General features: G+C 41.9%; 1 protein-coding gene across 1 annotated transcript in view; it reads left to right on the top strand.

The window, feature by feature from the left end:
• The first annotated feature begins 203 nt into the window (after positions 1-203).
• LOC100619882 (zinc finger protein 420-like) overlaps positions 204-20,058 on the top strand; it is a 53,313-nt gene continuing 33,458 nt past the window's right edge. Inside the window, exons 1-3 of the mRNA XM_007492320.3 lie at positions 204-413; positions 598-717; positions 1,433-1,549. Coding sequence (XP_007492382.3) covers positions 204-413; positions 598-717; positions 1,433-1,549 — 447 coding nt within the window. The remainder of the gene's footprint in view (positions 414-597; positions 718-1,432; positions 1,550-20,058) is intronic.

Genomic DNA, 20,058 nt, shown 5'->3' on the forward strand with positions numbered 1-20,058 from the left:
TTGTCAGCTGCTGCCTGTGCCTCAGTTTCCTCCTCTGTCAAACAGGGGGGATCCTAGCACCCCCTCCTCAGGTCCTGGGGGAGGATGAAACCTTTCACTGATCAGTCAATCAATAGACACTTATTAGGCACCTGCTGTGTGCCAGGCTCTAGTCTGAGGCAGCCTCCAGTGGAAAGAAGAAGCCCGGCAGGGCTGGAGCGGAAATGGGGAGCGGGGAGAAGACTGCAGCTCCCCAGGCTGGGAGACAATCAGTGTTTAGCCCCTCCCCCACCAGTCCTGATCGCCAGGAGCCCAGGCCGGACTCCATTTCCCAGAATGCCTCTGTCCTGTCAGAGGGGAAGTCAGCTCTCTGGTACGGAGGACTCCATTTCCCAGAATGTCTTCGTCCTGTCAGAGGGGAAGTCAGCTCTCTGGTACGGAGGACTCCATTTCCCAGAAGGCCTGTTTCAGGACGTCTCCCTATTCTTGCCTCCTCCCCCAGGTGACAGGCTCCAGGCACGCGGGGAATCCCCTTTGGTTCCTCTTAGATCCAGGAGGGCGCGCGATAGTGGCTCTCGGCTGTTGCTCCCGGAGCTTGGCTTTGCTAGGTGAGAACAGGAGGGGAGGGAGTCCACGCGCAGGCGCGGCCCCGGCTCCCTGGTCCGGTGGAGACTTTCTGCTCTGATTCCTGGAGGGCGGGAAGAGCCGTTGGATCAGTTCCGGGTGGACCAGTTCTGGGTGCTGAGCTTGGGGGTAGTGGAGTGTGCGCATGTGCAATACGGGAGGTGGGGAAGGGGCTGTGTGGCGGGTTTAAGTGTGAGACTCGGGGCGGGGAGGCTGTGGGTGTCTGTGGGTCACTTTTAAGGACCTCAGAAATGGGACCAACACGGAAGGGCCTGTGTCAGGCCTGGGCGGCTCTGTCTGGTCCAGGAGCCTTGGCGGGGCTTTGTCCTACCCCAGAGGAGAGAATGTTCTCCCCCCGCCCTCCCCAGGTCCTAGAGTCTGGAGGCAGCTGGTAGCGGGGAGGCATTCAAAGTATGGGGGAGGGGCTGGTCTGGGCCAAAAATTTGCCGAGAGAAGCTGTCAACTTAGGCCTGGTGGGTGGGGCATTCTGTGACCCCATGCCAGGGAGGGAGCCCCGATCTTGGGCTCTGAAGAAATATCCTCACACTCTCCCCAACCCCCACCTAATGCCCGACACCCTCCTCCAGCTTCTTCCTATTCCCCAATAATCCCTAGTAACCTCCCTCAGTCCAGCCAGTGCAGCTTCTGAATGTAATAAAGACAAAGATGATATCAGAAGGGGTGTGGGGGGTGCTTTTTCCTGGCCAGTCCAAGGCCCTTCCCCAACCTGAGGCTCCCTGTTTCCCCCTGTGTGGGAGAGTCACCCCCCCCCCCAGGCGTGAGGAAGGCCTGGGAGCCCCTCTGAGCCCCCTCCTTTCTCCTCCCCCAGGGCCACAAAGAGGAAGTCTTTCCCCCTCGGGTCTGCCACCCCCCTGAAGCACCGCAGGGTGGCCCGAGCCCGCAGACAGAGCGAATGGCCCCCTGGTCCCCGAGGCCCCCCTCACAGGTGAGTGCAGCCCCTCCCTAGGCCAGTCTGGAATCCAGCAGAACACAAAGCTGGGTCTTGTAAAAGGTGAAATTATGGCCGAGACAGAATTTATAATTAATTTAGGTCGCCAAGGATTTTATTTATAAAAATCCTAAAGAAAAACCCAAATAATTAAATACCCAAGTCAGCTGCCAAATTTTATGGTGATTTAATTGATATAGTGGAGAAGATTAAGAAGAAGGGAGAGGGAAAAGGTGAAGGATTTCTCCTGGCTTGGCTGAAATACCAGGCGGGAAGATTAGAAGATCTAGAAAGTAAGGGTTTGGAGTGTGAAGGAGGAAATTATGAACCTGAACTCCAAAAGGGGCTCAGCTGAGATGCCTGAACCTGAATGAAGTCAAGGACAAACTCACCGCCAAAACCCAGACAAATAACTGTCACCACTCCCAAGATGTCGGACTGCCTAGGAAGCTGCCAGACAGAATTACCTCTCCAGGGAAAGAGGAAGAGACAGGACGTTTTCTGCCTTATATGGACGTTTTTACATCACTTTTCTGCATCTCATCTGTACCAATGATCACTTAGTTTGACTTAGGTTAGCCAGAGATCTGTCCTTTTTTCTGTACATTTCTGTTGAAGGCCATTCCTTAGATAATTAAATCTTGAGTTAGATGTAGACCTTCAAAATCTTGTTAAACTAAGAAGGGAGGAGAAATGTAGAGTTACAAGACCTGATTCTGTTATTCCAAGTATCTATTGTTGATCAGGAAATAGCTAAATCAAATCTTCTAAAGAATGGTCTGATTAGAGTGGAATAGTTTTAAAATTCACAATTTACCCCTGAGGCCTGATGAAAACTAGTCTCTCTGATGGGACTTGTAAACATACCAGCTATGAAATTACAATAGTTATAGATAAGGGGTAAATGGGAGAGATAGAGAGAGAGACAGAGACAACTAAACCAATGTTTTGCTGGGCTCCTTGAGAAAAGCCAATTAGGGGGCAGTCCCCTTTAGCATAAGAGTATACATTCAAAATAAATGGTCAACCAACCTTCAGTTTAATCAACCACACCCCAAGGTTCATTCTTGATTTTGATGTAATGTAGGTTTTCTGGCATCTTTCTGCAACAGTTCATTCTCTGGACTTAGGAGTTACCAAGCGTCTTCCTTGAAGATCTTTCTCGAACAAAAAAAATTTCAAAATCTTGGATTTTTATTAAAATATAATTCCCCCCTGAAGTGGGTGTTAAAAAACAAAACATCCCGTTCAGTTCAGTATGCATTGTTGAGTTATGGGGGTGTATGAGTCAGTTATTAAAAGAATTCAAAAACAATGAAAAGAAAAGAAAACAAAAACAAAACAAAAAATATATAAAGGGAAAAATATGGAAGAAAGTTAAACTTTTGGGAGAAAGAAAAAAATTCAAAATCAGAATCAAAATACCAAAATCTGTATATAAAATGTTGAGTAAACAAGAATAAACTCATAATAGGCCCTTGTACAGGTCCAATTTAAAGTAATTTCTATCCAACGAGTCTGTAGAACAGAATGCAGTAATATTTCACTTACCATTTGCAGCCGAGACTACAGGAAGTTGCCATACTATAAGAAGGAAAGGAAGTAGAATTCTATTTTGATAGGGAAGCGTCATTCCCTGGTCTGATTTTTAGTCATTCTCAGGGATAAAGGGAGCCAGCATGATAGTCAAATTTTGGTACTTGTATAAGTACTTCACAAAGAGTGTAGATACAAGGAAGTCCTACGACTTAATGTATGCCAAGTGTCGCAACCTTGACTCCATATTAGTATTTCCTGTGTGCTCTTTTTGGCACTATTCAGGTTAAGTCTGTGCTCCTTGTTTTTATCCCATTTCCTGGAATCAGACACAAACATCAATCACAGTCCCATAACAATTTATCAATAAATGGCAGGTTCCCACAGTTTAAAGCTTTTGGGTATGCATTGATATTATAGCAAGTATATATATATGTATACATATGTATATATACATATGTATATAATAAACTTATATTACTGCAGAGAGAGAAAATAAATTTAATTGTATGTACTTTTAGTATAAGAAATGAGGAAAAGGGGATAAAACAAATATTCTAATCAAAAGAAAAGAAAAAATATGGGAAAAATCAGGAATTTAATGTGTTCTCGAAAAAACAGTATCCACTTGTCAATGGATTATTATCTCCAGTTCATGTGATAGGATAGAGTCAATCAGTCTCAACAGAAGATGCTCTCTTTACATATGAGCAATGAATCCAAGAGTCCTTCTCTCCAACCTTTATAGATTTTGGAGTAGCTAATAATATTTGGAATGGTCCTTCTCAAGAAGGCTGAGTTGCTCCAGTATGCTGGAAATTCTTAAAAAGCACCTTGTCTCCTGGGTTCAGGTCATGAAGTGAAAAGTCTAGTGGTCCAGCTTGTACTGCAGCTCCAGATTCATGGAATTCATGCAGTTTGTGCTGTAATTCCTATATATAGGAAGCAATAGTAATACCTCTCCCTAATAGCGATGTATAAGCCGGGGAGAAAGGCTTAGCCTGTATAGGTGGATGTCTAAAAAGCATCTCAAATGGTGAGATGTGTAGGTCTCCTCTAGGCCTGCTTCTAAGATAAAATAGGGCCAGAGGGAGAATTTCTGGCCTTTTTAAATGGGTCTCAATGCATAAGTTGCCAATCAAAGTTTTAAGTACTTTATTCATCCTTTCAACTTGGCCTGAGGTCTGGGGATGATATGGAACATGGAATTTGGGAGTTATCCCCAAGCAAGAATATATTTGGTTTAAGACAGAATCAGTACAATGACTTCCTCTATCTGAATCAATGTGTGCTTGCTGACCAAAGGGATAAATAATTTCTTTTAAAAGCACCTTAGCAACAAAAGCCTCTCTGACTCTGATCGCAGGAAATGCTTCCGCCCATCTTGTCAGTTGATCTATTAAGATTAGACACAATTTATAATGTCTGGCCTTTGGCATTGTTATGAAATCTATCTGTAGGTCGTCAAAAGGTGTGTAAGCCAGAGGAAGCCCACTGAAAGCTTTGCCATGAAACGTGTGTTGGTTATACGCCTGGCAGGTAGAGCAGGCTGAACACACTTTAGAGGCTATGGTAGTTATACTGGGGGCTATCCATACTCTCGTAACAGAGTCCACAATGCCCTGGATACTGAAGTGACCATTTTTATGAATAGATTGGCAAATTTGGTGATAGAAACTTCTAGGGAGCAGGGGTTTTTCTTCACATGACACCCATACTCCATTAATCTGTTTTGCTTTGAATTTTTGCTTCCATTTTTCAACCTCTTTTTCATTATAGGAAAGAGATAAATTTATATCATCAGTGGTTGTTAATGTTAAAATTAATTCAGGCCTTCTATGGCTGCTAGCTTTGTAGCAGTATTTGCTTGGTCATTTCTACTAGAGACAGGGTCAGTGCCACCTGTATGTGCAGAGCAATGAACTATAGCTAGGGCTTCTGGCAGTTTGAGAACAGAAAGAACTTCATTAATAATTTCTGCATTAGCTATAGATTTTCCAGCTGAGGTTAAAAATCCTCTCTGGATCCACAGCATCCAGACTGAGTGACAAATGCCAAAAGCATATCTAGAATCCATATAAATTGTTGCCTTTTTTACCCTTGGCAATTATACAGGTGTGTTTCAGAGTTATGACTTCTGCCCCTTGAATGCTAATGTTAGAGGGCAGTGAAGCTGACCACTCAGTGGCAAATTCTGTGACAACAGGAGCTCCAGTGTATCATATGCCATCTCATAAAAGAGGAACCATCAGTAAATAAGACCAGATCTGAGTTGTTCAAGGGAGTGTCCAAGAGATTATCTTGAGGATTTTCTGCCATGGACACTAGTGTTTCACAACTATGTAGTGGTTCTCCAGAAATTGGTAAATCTGGAAGCAATGTGGCAGGGTTAAGGGTTGTACAGCATTTCAAGGTAATGTTTTCATTGTTTAACAATGTTATTTCATACCTTGTAATTCGCTGATTAGAAAATGCCTGTGTTCTTTGCCTTAGCAACAATGCTTCTACCTCATGTGGGAACATAATTGTTAATGGACATCCCAATACTAGATCAACAGTTTTTGTCACTAGTAAGGCTGTAGCAGCTACTCCTCTAGGTCATGGTGGTGCTCCTGATGCTACTGGGTCCAGCTGGGCAGAATAATAAGGAATTGGGCGCTGAGAAGGCCCCAAAGTCTGAGTTAAAACACCTGAAGCTACCCCTCTTCGTTCATGTACATACAAAGTAAATGGCTTGTTGTAATCTGGGATGCCTAGAGCAGGAGCAGACAGGTTAGCCTGTTTTAGAACTGATAGAGCTGACAAGTGTTCTGGCTCTAATTTGAGGGGTTCAGGGACCTGTATCTTGGTTCAAAATTTGCGCAAATAAGCTCGGGCTGTCTATGAAGCCTTGTGGCAGACGACTTCGGGAGTATTGATGGCCCTGCCAGTTGAAAGCAGATATGCCTGGAGTTCTCATGTATGGGTATGGAAAAGGAGGCTGAGCACAAATCTACTACTGTAAAGTATGTAGCTGTGCTTGGAATAGAAGAAATAATAGTATTGATGTTGGAAACTACGGAGTGTCTCTTTATAACGCGGTTGTTCACAGCCCTCAAATCCTGCACAAATCTACAGAGGTACTTGCCATCGGTCCCCCTTTTTGGTTTTTTAACAGGCAGGATGGGTGTGTTGTATTCAGATTTACAAGGGATTATAATTCTCTGTTTAATTAATGGGTTAAAAACTCAATTGCCTATTTTGAGAGAGGATACTGAGGAATGGAAGGAGGTGGGCTAGATTTAGTTTTTATCTGCACAGGAACAGCCAACTTATGTAAGCCTACATTGAAAGAAGATGTGACCCAAAGACTCCGGTATATCTTCAGGTATTTCAAAAGTAGGAGGCTCTTTTGCCTCCTGGCTCTCTGAGAGAATTACAGGGAGTAAATTCAAAGATTCCTCAGTTTCTTCCAATGATAAGGAACCATCTGGGGAGCAAGTTATTGTGACTCTGAGTTTGCATAGAAGGTCCCTCCCCAGCAAATTTAGAAGGGAGTCAGGCATCAAAAGGAAGGAATGTTGTACCTCTAGGGGTCCTACAGACAGGAAAGTTTTTTAACTCTTTGAGGTATTCCTGACACTCCCATTGCATTCTCTGAACCAACAGAATAATAATGTAAATCAGGTGTTCTCTTTAATACAGACCAGGAAGCTCCAGCATCTAAAAGACAATCATAGTAGGTGTTACCCACCTTTAAGGTAACATGGGGTTCATTAGTATAGGGGGGGTAGTGGATAGGGAAAACAGGTAGTAAGACATCAGGGTCTGGAAAATCAAAGGTTGTATCCTCTGATTCCTGTGCCCCAGCCCAGCCCCCCCCCCCCCCCCCGGACATCTTCATTGTGTTTGGGAAGTTCCTTGGGCACCCCCCTGAAAGGGACCCCCCTGAAAGGGACCCCCCCCCCCCCCCGAGCGGCATTAGCACCCTGAGTATTTTTTGGATGAGCACCACTTAAGTTATATTGTTGTGAGGTCATTTTGTTTGAGTTATCATTTTCCCAATATCTATTCCTATAGTCATCATTCCTAAAATTGTGGTTTCCATTGTTATAATTATAGTTTTTTCTATAATTATCACTTCTCTAGTTATTTAACTGCATATTCCTTCCGATAATCTTGAAAAAAGTTCTACACTATCATTTTGTGACACTTGTCACAGAAGTGGCAGGTACTTGATCGATAATTAGATTTCTGGAGAGGGGCATGTGTCGTTTGATTATCATTCACACTTTCTGTTTTAGCCATCTTATCTTTTAAAAATCCAATTTCTTTCTTTATTTCCTCTATGATGTCATTATTTTCTTCCTCCTTTACTTTGTTTCCCTTTAAAACATATATAGCTGTTTTTTGCAATTCTTCAAGGTCCATCTGGCCATCTTGGACAATGTGTTCTAAAATAGTCTCTATCACTTTGCAAGTTATTGACAAAGAGCCTTCTAACTTGTCTTTGTGGGGTTTTTCCTTAATGGACTTCCCTGACCGCAGGGTCCCACAAGGGAAGGGGCTCACCTTTGTGGTGGGACCCGAGGAGAGATAGGGAACTGAGAACCAGGGTGGAGAATGAAAGACATGGACAAGTCAGTGGTTGGATAGGGCAGGCAAACCCTATGATACTCCCTTTGATAGGAAAGTATGAGTACAAAGGAACACGAGGTAGATAAGGAGATTAAGTTAGGGAATGCTGGCCGAGATGGTTACAGCCTCGGGGAAGGAGAAGGTTAAGAGGAGAGAGAGACAGAGTCATTGAGGAGCCCAGTGGAGCTCCATGAAGGGGAGAAAGGCCAAGAGGAAGTTCATAGGTTTGCCTCTGAATTTATTCCTGTCCTGCTTGGGCGGTACTCCCAAGCACGTAGTAGCCACATCACAAAGTATAGACAATTAAGATTGGGTGGCAAGGTAGAGGGAACACCTTTGGGCGTGTAGATTGCAAACCGCGCTTTCCCGGGGAATTGAGTCCGAGCATGTTAATGAGTTTGTCTTAGCCAAGGGCCGCATGGCCAGTTCAAGGTTACATTCACAAGCCTCATTGGTATAACCTTATGCTTGGAGACACAGTAATCATACAGTCATTTATATTTCATAGATGTGAATATGCTTGGGATGCTACAGTCTTAAGCTATTTTCTTTAAATACAATAAAATCCAGGTATCTACCCCCAAACTGGATTATTCTATCCACGAATGTTGAGTGTGTTTCTTCCTCATTTTGCTCAATTTTTTCAAATTCCATCCACTTATCTGTACTGTTTGCAATTCTCTCATCTCTGTTAGGATGGCCTCTCTACAGTGGTATAGTTGTAAATAATCCTCAGGGTTATTATAGTCCCATTCAGGATTCTGAGATGACCAATATGCTGCATTGTACCCCCGGGTTTTGTTGACATGAGTAATTATTTTTCTCATGTTCAGTTAAAAAAGCCTGTAGCAGGTTTTCCACATCCTTGTAAGATGGATTATACTGAAAAATATATATCTGTCATCTTTTTTGTTACTAGAAAGGAATCTTGTTCATATGTGGGGATATTTCTTGTAAATTCATTTATTTCTTGGGGAGTAAATGGTATCTTGTGTCTTAAGGTCACCGCATCCCCATTCCGTCCTATTTCAGGTACTTCTCTTAGAGGAAACAGGCCTCTAGTTGAATTTTGTACCTGTGGGTCAGTTTACCTGGGATGAGTTTCTCTAGGAGGACAAGATATCCTTTGGGCTGGAATTTGGTTTTGTGTAGGAGAAAGAACATAAGAAACTGGGATTACAGGGGAAGGGTTTTGGGGATTAAATTCAGCCAAAATTTGTAGACCACAAGAGAAGCAGTCTGTTAGCTGAGAGAAGCAATCTGTTAGCTGAGCTATAGGGAATGCATTTTCCATCTCTATTTCAGGGAAGGAAATTTCCTCATTCAAAGGTTCAGAAACAGGTCTGTTTCTGTTAGGGTGGATGTTTGTCAATTGATCCTGTTATAAATGTTTCAAATTTTCTAATTGAGCTTGCATGTTTTTCATGTTCTCCTATATTTTATCCTCATTTTTTTTTATTTTAGCATCTGTAAACATAGTACTGAGGAGTACAAAAATGACATTACCTAATAATATAAAAAATTGGAGGTATGCTGTATTTCTCAATGTCCCTAATTCTTCAACCGCTATATAAATGTCGAAGAATGTAGTATTCCATTTATATATATATATATATTTTTTTTGTAATTATTTTCCTAGCAGACTTCACAAAACATATGGGGAGCAGGACAAAGCCAAAACTTTCTACAGGTTTTCCCCACTTCTAATCTAGGCAGTTGTTCCTAAGGGAAAGAAGATTTAGGAACAGCTCTCCCAGCCAAGACCTTAGGGCCCTGTTGCTAAGATTTAAAACAGCTGTGTTCTATCTAATTTAAGGAGAGAGGGAGAAAAGAAGAAAAAAAAACACCCAAATTTACTTACCTTTACAGCTGATCAAAATAAGCTATAAAATGGGATAGTCACAGTAGAGGGGAAAAAAAGTTTAGGAAAGTTAAGAAGATTGAGGGTATTTTGTCACAACCGAAGTGGTCAGCCAAACTGTAAAGGGTGAAATTATGGCTGAGACTGAATTTATAATTAATTTAGGTCGCCAAGGATTTTATTTATAAAAATCCTAATGAAAAACCCAAATAATAAAATACCCAAGTTAGCTGCTAAATTTTATGGTGATTTAATTGATATAGTGAAGATTAAGAAGAAGGGAGAGGGAAAGGGTGAAGGATTCCTTCCCCCCCCCCCCTACCCCCACTTGGCTGATACCGGGCAGGAAAATTAGATGATCCAGAAAGTAAGGGTTTGGAGTGTGAAGGAGGATGGAATCAACCTGAACTCCAAAAGGGGCTCAGCTGAGATTCCTGAACCTGAATGTGAGGTCAAGGACAAAACTCACCGCCAAAATCCAGACAAATAACTGCCACCACTCCCAAGATGTCGGAACGCTTAGCACGCTGCCAGCCAGAGTCACCTCTCCAGGGAAAGAGGAAGGGACAGGAAGTGACGTGCCTTTTATGGATGTTTTTACATCACTTTCCTGCATCTTATCTGTACCAATGAGGACTTAGCTTGACTTAGGACAGCCCAGAGGTCTGCCCTTTTTTCTACACATGTCCTTAGATAATTAAATCTTGAGATTGATCATAATCTTGTTAAACTAAGAAGGGAGGAGAAATATAGAGTTTCTAAGACCTGATTCTGTTATTCCAAGTATCTCTATTGTTATTGACCAGGAAATAGCTAAATCAAATCTTCTAAAGAATGGTCTGATCAGTGTGGAATAGTTTTAAAATTCACAGTCTGTGCCAGGCCGTGCCCTCACTGCTTATCCTCAGGGGTAGCTCCAGGGTCCGCCCAGGCTGCTCCCTATCTACAGTGTTCTGGGGTTTCCTGGCCTAGATGAACCACCCAGTTTCCAGCTAAACCAACACATATGCTGCCATTCCTTCATCTACCCCCGTGTGACCCCCTCCCTCAGTGGGGATGGCCCAGGGACAGGCTCTGCTCCTGCCCTCCAGCCCCACATTTGGAGGGGTCAGTCAGACCTGCCAGGGAGGCTTCCAAAGGAGTTTGGGGGAAGATGAGGAACATTTTTAGCTGACAGAAAGGACTGGGCACCATGGGCAGGGCTGGAAGAGCTGCTGACAAAGGCTTCATCTCAGATCCTGTCTCTAAGCCAGAGGACACACCATGGGCTGCTTCCTGGGTCAGCCTTTGCCAGACTTTTGTGCCTTATTAGAGTAAATAGAAGTGGGGGAGGGCCAGGGCAGGGAGGGCCCTGCTGAGGACATCCAGCACCTTGTTCTGTCCTCACAGCAAAGGCAGACTCCAGGGCAGTCACTGAGCTTCTCCCCACATTCCCTGCTGACAGCCCTTCCCCCCTGGCCACAGGAGAGCCTCAGTGGTAGGTGCTGAGGAATAGGAGTGTGACAGACAGCCTTGGGCTTCCCCAGCCCCAGGAGGAAAGAGCCCAGCAGGACTGGCACCAAGAGGGCAGAGAGGGGCATGGGGGGAGCGACTGGCTGGGCTGAGGAGAGCTGCCCCAGGGAGGAGAGCAGGCCCTGGGGAGGAGCTGGGGAGTGAGTGAGGCAGGGCCTGGCAGGAAGGTGCCATACCTCAGCTGCAAGGGGAATCTTTCATGAGGAGGCACAAAACAGAATCCCCCTAAAAGAAAAGCTTCTGAACATCCCCAGAACTTCTTCCTAAGGAATCTCTGAATCCTGAATCCCTTCAGATTGACAAAGTAAGAAATGTCTGGGCCATAATTCTGAGGTGAAGATCCAAACTTGTACTTGTGGTCAGTGGAAGCTGGAGATGTTACCCCATCCAGCCTGGAGCAAAGATCCGATAAAGACGGACAGAAGCATGTTTTGTGGGTTTTTCGCAGCTCATGAGCATGTCATGAACAAGGCAGAAGGTACAGAGGCAGTTAAGAAACATGTGATGGTGGTTTGGTCAGGAGGGCTTGGAACATGGGAAACAAAGTCTTCAGTTCAGTGCCAGGTTAAGAGAAGAGAATTGAGTGAATCCTCCAGAAGCATCGCACTGCTTAGGTCACAGGAACCTTTCTGGGCCGCAGTGGTTTGGGGAGCTTCCAGTTGTCATAAATCTTCAAAGGATCAAACAGAACCTGAACACGCCAAAGCTGTTTTCCTCTGATCTCTTCATGTCTGCTGTGGACTCACCATTCCCAGGGAAGCAGCTTCTTCTGCAGGGCTTTCAGCTTCCCTCGATGACTCTACAGACCGAAAGCTTTTATTCTTCCAATAGAAGTTTTCAGTATCATTCCTTGCTTGACTATTCTAATACATCCAACTCCATTCTTGCTAGTACTCTGGCTAATATTCCAGCATTATAATAGATATCTGATACACAATCAGTGGAATAATTGGATCTAACTCTTAAAAATAGTCATTGCAGATACTTATCTAAAGGAATACATGTGCTCCCTTGTTTCATGATCAATATTAAAGGCAAGACAACAATTTTCCTCTCAATACATAGAAGATAAATTCAAACAAAATCAAACAAAGAAGATGGGTCAATAAATGTGTCCTGCAGAAGATGAGATTTTCATCCAGATCTGCAAAAATCCAGTGTACACAGGAGGCAAAGACTAGAGGGGATAGTAGTGAAAGCTCAGGCAGAAGGCTGAGGAGGCCAGAAAATGCAAGCTCAGGAGATGGAGAGTCTAGTTTGAAGAACAAGAAAGAGCCCAGAGTCCCTGGATACTTAAAGAGTATGGAATGAATCAGGGGAGAGGGAAGGAGGATAAAGGGGTAACTCTCAGCGTGACCAGCCTACTAGGTGTTTGCCCAGATAGCATATAAAGCCCTGGGATGGGCTTTTAGATGCCTGGGAAGAGTCTAGACTGAAGAGGACTCCTAGTGGCAGTGGCATTCCAGATAATAGAGGACAGAGCTTGAGATAGAGAGGCAAGCAGGGTCCTGAGTTCCTGACCTTGTGTGCCATTGGATGATAGCTGTGATCACTGGACTTCAGAGTTGGGCACTGGGGGACTGCTAGGAACTCCCCAGAGTAAACAAGTTCCAAACAAGAAACTGTCTTCTTTCCTTGAAACTGAGGTCTCTACATTCTTCCCTGTGAACCTGATTTTTCTGATTCCCATTGAGGCTGAAATCTTTCTGCCTTCTGATTCTAGGTATAACTTAATGAGAACCTTTGTTGCCCTTGCTAGTGGTGTCTGCTTTTTCCACTGGTTCTGGCCTTTCCTGGCTGAACTCTTTGAATGTCCTTCAGATATATCAGGACCAAATCTGCCTCCCAGATCTGGCACCAAGGTCTCCTCTCTCCCCCTGCTACTGTTGTGGGAGAGTGAGCTTTATTGTGTGAGTGAAAGCTGGTTCTGGCCCAAAGAACTTTTGCTCAAATCTGGACCTCCCAAGACATGAAAGTGTCTGTTGAAGGCTGTTACCCATAGTGTCACCATGGGGATGGACAAAGTCTCTTTAGTGTTTCAGGTTTCTAGATGGTATTGAGGGTTTTCAAAATTGTGTTCTGTCATGCTTTGAGACTCAGCCTTTCCTCAGACTATTCCTCCCCTGGGTGTCCCAGAGACATTGCAGGTTGAAAAGTAGGGAATGAGTCGGGGAAAAGTGGTGAAATGGAAGAATATCCAATACCAAGAATACCCTTTGTTTCCCTTGGAGAAGACTGGAGAAATAGAAGAGCCTTGCATAGTGTAAGGGGTAAATTTAGTGGTTTTTTACTTATTATTATATTACATTTATAATATAATAAAATTATTATATTATACTTATCTTTGCCGGGGATTAATTCAAATCCCAATAAAAATACTCAAGTCAGTTTGGGAATTTTATGGTGGTTTAATAGATATTGGTAATGGTAATGGTAAAATAGAGGGAAGGAATTAAGTAGAAGAGAAAGGGGAAATGGTATAAGATTTCTCTGGCCTAATCTGAGCCAAGGGATGTTCAGAGAACCTCAGCCACGAGATCTTCAAAATTTAATGTCGCTTGGCTTCCAGTCAGAAGGGGAGATGAGGGACCTCCTAGGAGGATAGCATTTTAGGAAAGGTAAAGGAAAAAGAAGGAATCAGCCTAAACTCCAAGAGAGCACAGGGAAGATTGCTCATCTGACCCACACCAAGAAACCAAAAAGCTCTCACGAGCCACACTACAATTTGAACCCAACTTTCTGAGAGAGAGACCCCAAGCTCAACACCTCCGCCACCAAAAAGAGATACCTGCAAGAGGATGTGATGCAAATATATAGACTTTTTAACATCACTTCCTGCGTCTCATATGTACCAGTGGTAGCTTAAGCTTGACTTAGGACAGCCCAGGGGGTCTGTCAGTTGTTTTTGATTTGTTACTTGCTAGCACATGTCGGTCATAGGCCATCCTCCTCAACACTTAATCCTTAAATAGGGGTGTATACATTCCTGATTGCTAGACTAAGCAGGGTGGAGTAAATCTAAAATTAACAATAGTAACATGTTATTGTCAGCGCTGTCCACTGCCTTGTCAGTTATTCTTCAGTCCATCTCCAAACATCTTTTCTTGACCCTTGATCATCAGTTTTCCATAGTTATAGGGCTAGGCTTAGAACCTTTTTTTTTTCCCAAAAAATAACCTGTTTTGGAAAGTTAAGGTTGAATTGTGATATTTTTGTGGAATGAGTTTCCCTTTAGCCTGGCCAAGGTTAAAACTCTAGACTTGGTGTCCCCTTCCTCCCAGGTTCTGAGAGCAGGGGGAACCTCCCTTCTTTTATTCAGTTAAAAGGATTAAGGGCAAGACTGGAAAGACATGGGGACCCTGGACCCATTTTGAGAGTGTGCTAGGCCAGCCACAAGTCTGGGGAAACTTTTTATGGACACCTTCCTTGTATGAAAAGGAACCTGCTTCTCCTTTGATGAAGTAATGATGGAGGAGTTGAAATCTCCTAAATCCCCCTTCTCACTGGATATCCAGGAGAAGTACTGAGTAGTGAGCTCAGCTGAGATATATATCTATATATCTATATATCTATATCTATATATATATATATCACCAGGGAGAGAGAGATAAGAACAACAAATGTGTACTAGAGGAGAGAACTGTCTTTATTTCTTTCTTTTAAATTTTGGAGCCTAATGTCCACAATACATGGCTAGTCAATCCATAAATTACTTTAAAATGAAGAAACATCTCAGCTAATGTTGAAAGATTGACTAGATCTGTATAACTTGTGATAAGTATCCATGAACTTCAAAGGGTTTTTTTTTTTAAATGTTACACAGCATCTCATGTGAATCCTATATGATAGGGGGATTATTTACTATTGTCATTAAGTATGCTTTTGGGAATTTTGGTATTTCATTGAATGTGCATTACCTACTGTGCTACTGTTTTATAAAGCTGTTACTTGGTGAAAATCATCTGCACTCACACTGTGGATCATAGCCAAGGTAAAAAGGACATGGAACTCATTTTGGGGTGAGAAACATTTGTATTCTATCTCTCCTTGTTTGACACAGTGTGTCTCTAATTTTGTTTGTACAAAACCTTTTTAATTTGATTTAATCAAAATTATTGATTTTACATTTTGTGATTTTTTTCTAGCTCATGTTTGGTTTTAAAGTCTTTCCTTTCCCAAAGATCTGACAAGTATACTATTCTGTGTTCACCTAATTTGCTTATAGTTTCCAGCTGCTAGTGTTTCTAATACAATGTTAAATAATAGGGGTAATAATGGGCATCCTTGTGTAATGATTGAATTTTGGGGAAACCGAGGCAGGTAGAAATTAGATTCTCTCTTCAAGGAGTATTATATTTTTAGAGATTTATTGAAGATTAAAATATAAAGAAAATACAAGTAAGAAAGGCATGTGCTAGGTTGGCTGAGAGGCCCAATTCAATTTCACTGACATCATGAGAGACGCGTCTGCTGGGAAGCGTTAGTAGGAAAAAAGAGGCCATTGATAAAAAGCCAGTTAGGGGGCAGTCCCCTTTGGCATGAAAGTATACATACAAATAAATGTTCAATCAACTACACCCAAAGTTCAATTTGGATTTTTTTTTGTGCAACTTGTGGTCTGGAGGTATCTTCATGGTGTCTTCTCCAACAGTTCAATTTCTGGATTCAGAGAAGTAGCATCTTTCTTTACCTAAAATTCTTCTAAAAAGGAATTTAAACTTTGCAATTTAAAATAATATTTTTTACACTTCCCCATGTTGTGGGTGATTGAAAATACAGGATCACTTAGGGATGCATGGCTGAGGTATGAGGTATATGAATCAATTGGCAAGAGAAATTAAAAAGACATCAGAAAAATCCAAATAAAAAAGAAAAATTTCTGGATGAAAATATAGACTATGAAAGTCATATGTATAAAAATTCCAAGTAAAAGAAAAATAAATCTATAACAGGTCCTTGAATCAGAGCCCAATTAAAATGATCTAAGCAATGATGCATTTACCCAGTCAGTAGCCAGGACTACAGAAAGTTACCACACTATGAAAGACAGAAAAGAGGGACTAGATTATAGGAGCCAAATTTGAGATACTTGGTAGAATGTGGAACAAGGAAGACCTGCCTTTAACACATGTTAAACAGCCGCAACCTTGAACCCCAAACACTTTCAAGTCCTCTTTGTCTAGGCTCAAAATTACATCAATCCCACCAGGATTGGTTGGTCTCTTTGACCTTGTGCTCAATTGGCACTATGCAGTTGAGCTTTGTGCTTCTTTGGCACTGTGCAATGGCTCTTTTGTGTGTATCTTGTCCTGGAATCAGAATCATTAAGTAAAGTCCCGTAATTTTTAAAATAATTAGTGGCATCATTTTTATAGTCCCAAGCTTTTGGGGCATGCATTAGCAAATGTATCTTAAACTTATAGTACTGCAAAATCAAAAAGTTAAAGAAAATTTTAATGCTGGTGACATGCTTCAAATATAAAAAGGAGAGAAAAAATTAAAAAAAACTGAAATATATTGCACATGCAAGAAAAATATAATAAAAGAGTTTTAAAAATTAAAAAATGTAGCTTATAATCATTGACACACTGTGTCAGCTAAGAAAATTTAGAATGCAAGGCTTTCTCACCAAAAATGAGATCCATTTCCTCTTCATATCTGGCCATGTTCCACTGTGAGTAGGCTCTCAGTTCGCTGAGCCACCCAGCTGCCCCTCCAAAGTTAAAGTTGTACGGAGCTGAATTTTTTTTCTGGCATGCTGGTGAAATCAATGAAATTACCAGAACAGTCAAAAGATATCTTTTTAAATCACCCATTGCTTTTAAGTTCCTGTTTGGAAAAGTCTGTTTCTTCTCCTCTCCCTTTTCTCTCTCCCCTCCTACAATCCTCCGCCAATACCCCCGTTTTTTACCAGCTAGTAGAAATGAGTCCTGCTCCAAGGCTAGAGTTTTGCTGGGACCGGCGGGTGGGTGACCAGGTGATCGAGATCTGGTTTGAATCAGGTGGGCCAGGTGAGCGAAAGACCAGGCGCAGCAGCTGCTGGAGAAACAGGCAGGCAGAACGAAGCAGCTGGGAACCAGGTGATCAGCAAACAGCAAACAGGTCTGGAGCGGGGGCTGCAGGCAGGAACGCATTCAGGCAGGGAGAAGCGGCCAAGCCGGTGGGAGAGAAGGGCTCCAGAAAGTCCTTAGTGGAGTTTTCTAAAAAAGCATCTTGAAGAAAATGTGGCTTAAAAAAAAAGTTTCTAGGCACTGGCTATTAACAGCTGAACTTAGAAGAGAAAAGAATCAGAAAAGAATCAGAAGATCGAGATATTTTGTTTTCCCGAAGTGGTTACGCCAAACTGTAATGATTAAAATTTAGGGGAAACTGAGGCAAATAGAAATTAGTTTCTCTATGCAAGGAGTATTATATTTTTAGAGATTTATTGAAGATTAAAATATCAAGAAAATACAACAAAGACATGTGCTAGGTGGGCTGAGAGGCCCAATTCAATTTCACTCACATCATGACAGATGCGTCTGCCGGGAAGCAGAAGTAGGAAAAAAGAGGCCCAGTAGCATTTACAACCAGGTTAAATACCCCATCTCACTCTCTGCCCAGGTGAGGTTACAAGGCATTTTGGGAAGTGAGCAAGGACTTTTGGGGAATGGAGTCCAGAGTTCAAATCTCCATGTTCGCACTTGTTTCACTCCTGATCTTATTGGGAAGGCCTCAAGTTTATCTCCATTGTAGATGATGTTTGCTGATGGTTTTAGATATATACTGTTTATTATTTTTAGGAAAGGCCCTTCTATTCCTATACTTTATAGTGTTTTCAAAAGGAATGGGTGTTGTATTTTATTAAAGGGTTTTTCTGCATCTATTGAGATAATCATGGAATTTTTTTCAGTTTGCTTGTTAATATGGTCAATTATGAGGTTAGTTTTCCTAATGTTGAACCGTCCTTGCATTCCTGGTATGAATCCTACCTTGTCATAGTGGATAACCCTTGTGATGACTTGCTAGAGTCTTTTTCCTAATATCCTATTTACGATTTTTTTAACATTATTTTGGTCATTTTCATATATTATTCGTTGGAAACAGATCATTTTCTTTTCCTCTCCCCCCTCCTCCCACCACCCCTCTCCTAGCCAAAGCGAGATTCCACTGGGTATCACATGTGTCCCTGCTCTGAACCCATTTCCTTGTTGTTGGTATTTGTATTAGGGTACTCATTTAGCATCTCTCCTCAATCATATCCCCTCCACCCCTGTAGTCAAATATTTGCTTTTCCTCGGTGTTTTTACTCCCACAATTTGTCCTCTGCTTGAGGATAGTTTTTTTTCTCATAGATCCCTGCAGATTGTTCAGGGACATTGTAAAGCCATTAATGGAGAAGTCCATTATGTTAGATTGAACCACAGTGTATCAGTCTCTGTGTACAATATTCTCCTGGTTCTGCTCCTTTCACTCTGCATCACTTCCTAGAGGTTGTTTCAGTCTTCATGGAAATCCTCTACTTTATTATTCCTTTTAGCGCAATAGTATCCCATCACCAACATATACCACAATTTGTTCAGCCATTCCCCAATTGAAGGGCATCCCCTCATTTTCCAATTTTTTGCCACCACAAAGAACGCAGCTATGAATATTCTTGTACAAGTCTTTTTCCTTATTATCTCTTTGGGGTATAAACCCAGCAGTGCTATGGCTGGATCAAAGGGCATACAGTCTTTTGGCGCCCTTTGGGCATAGTTCCAAATTGTCCTCCAGAATGGTTGGATCAATTCACAACTCCACCAGCAATGAATTGGTGTTCCCACTTTGCCACATCCCCTCCAGCATCCATAACTTTCCTTTGCTGTCATGTTGGCCAATCTGCTAGGTGTGAAGTGATACCTCAGAGTTGTTTTGATTTGCATCTCTCCGATTATAAGAGATTTAGAACATTTTTTCATGTGTTTATTAATAGTTTTGATTTCGTTAATGGAAAACTGCCTATTCATGTACCTTGCCCATTTTTCAATTGGAGAATGGCTTGATTTTTTGTACAACTGGTTTAACTATAAATTTGAGTAATTAGACCTTTGTCAGAGGTTTTTGTTATGAGGATTGTTTCCCAATTTGTTGCTTCCCTTCTGATTTTAGTTACATTGGTTTTGTTTGTACAGAAACTTTTTAATTTGATGTCAAAATTATTTATTTTACATTTTGTGACTCTTTCAAGTCTTGCTTGGTTTTAAAATCTTTCCCTTTCCAAAAGTCTGACATATATACTATTCTGCATTCACCTAATTTACTTATAGTTTCCTTCTTTATGTTCAGGTCATTCACCCATTCTGAGTTTATCTTGGTGTAGGGTGGGAGGTGTTGATCCAAACCTAGTGTCTCCCACACTGTCTTCCAATTTTCCCAACAGTTTTTATCAAATAGTGTATTTTTGTCCCCAAAGCTGGGCTCTTTGGGTTTGTCATATACTGTCTTACGGGGTCACTTACCCCAAGTCTATTCTACTGATCCTCCTTTCTGTCTCTTAGCCAGTACCAAATTGTTTTGATGACCACTGTTTTGTAATATAGTTTGAGACCTGGGACTGCAAGGCCACCTTCCTTTGTATTTTTTTTTTTCATTATTTCCCTGGATATCCTTGATCCTTTGTTCTTCCAAATGAACTTTGTTATGGTTTTCTCTAATTCAGTAAAATTTTTTTCCATAAAAAAGATTTCCATATTAAGAAATAATAACACAATCCACATGACTAAATAGTCAGAGTCTCTTCAGATACTGCTTTGTGTAATTTGTGCTGACAGGGAGACACAGAGAATAAGACAGGCAGCCCTTTGGAACTCTTCCTGGTGCTGAAGTTATACTGCACCTGAGAATTCTGCCAGCTGAAAACTGCCTGCTTGTATCTGACTTGATCTTTGAAAATACAACTAATATTTTGTTTTTAGTTCTGTAGATTCTTTCCAAAACTGTAGTTTGCCAAATGTTATGA

The sequence above is a fragment of the Monodelphis domestica genome, chromosome 4 (genome assembly GCF_027887165.1).
Source record: "Monodelphis domestica isolate mMonDom1 chromosome 4, mMonDom1.pri, whole genome shotgun sequence".
In the NCBI taxonomy this organism is placed as follows: Eukaryota; Metazoa; Chordata; class Mammalia; order Didelphimorphia; family Didelphidae; genus Monodelphis; species Monodelphis domestica.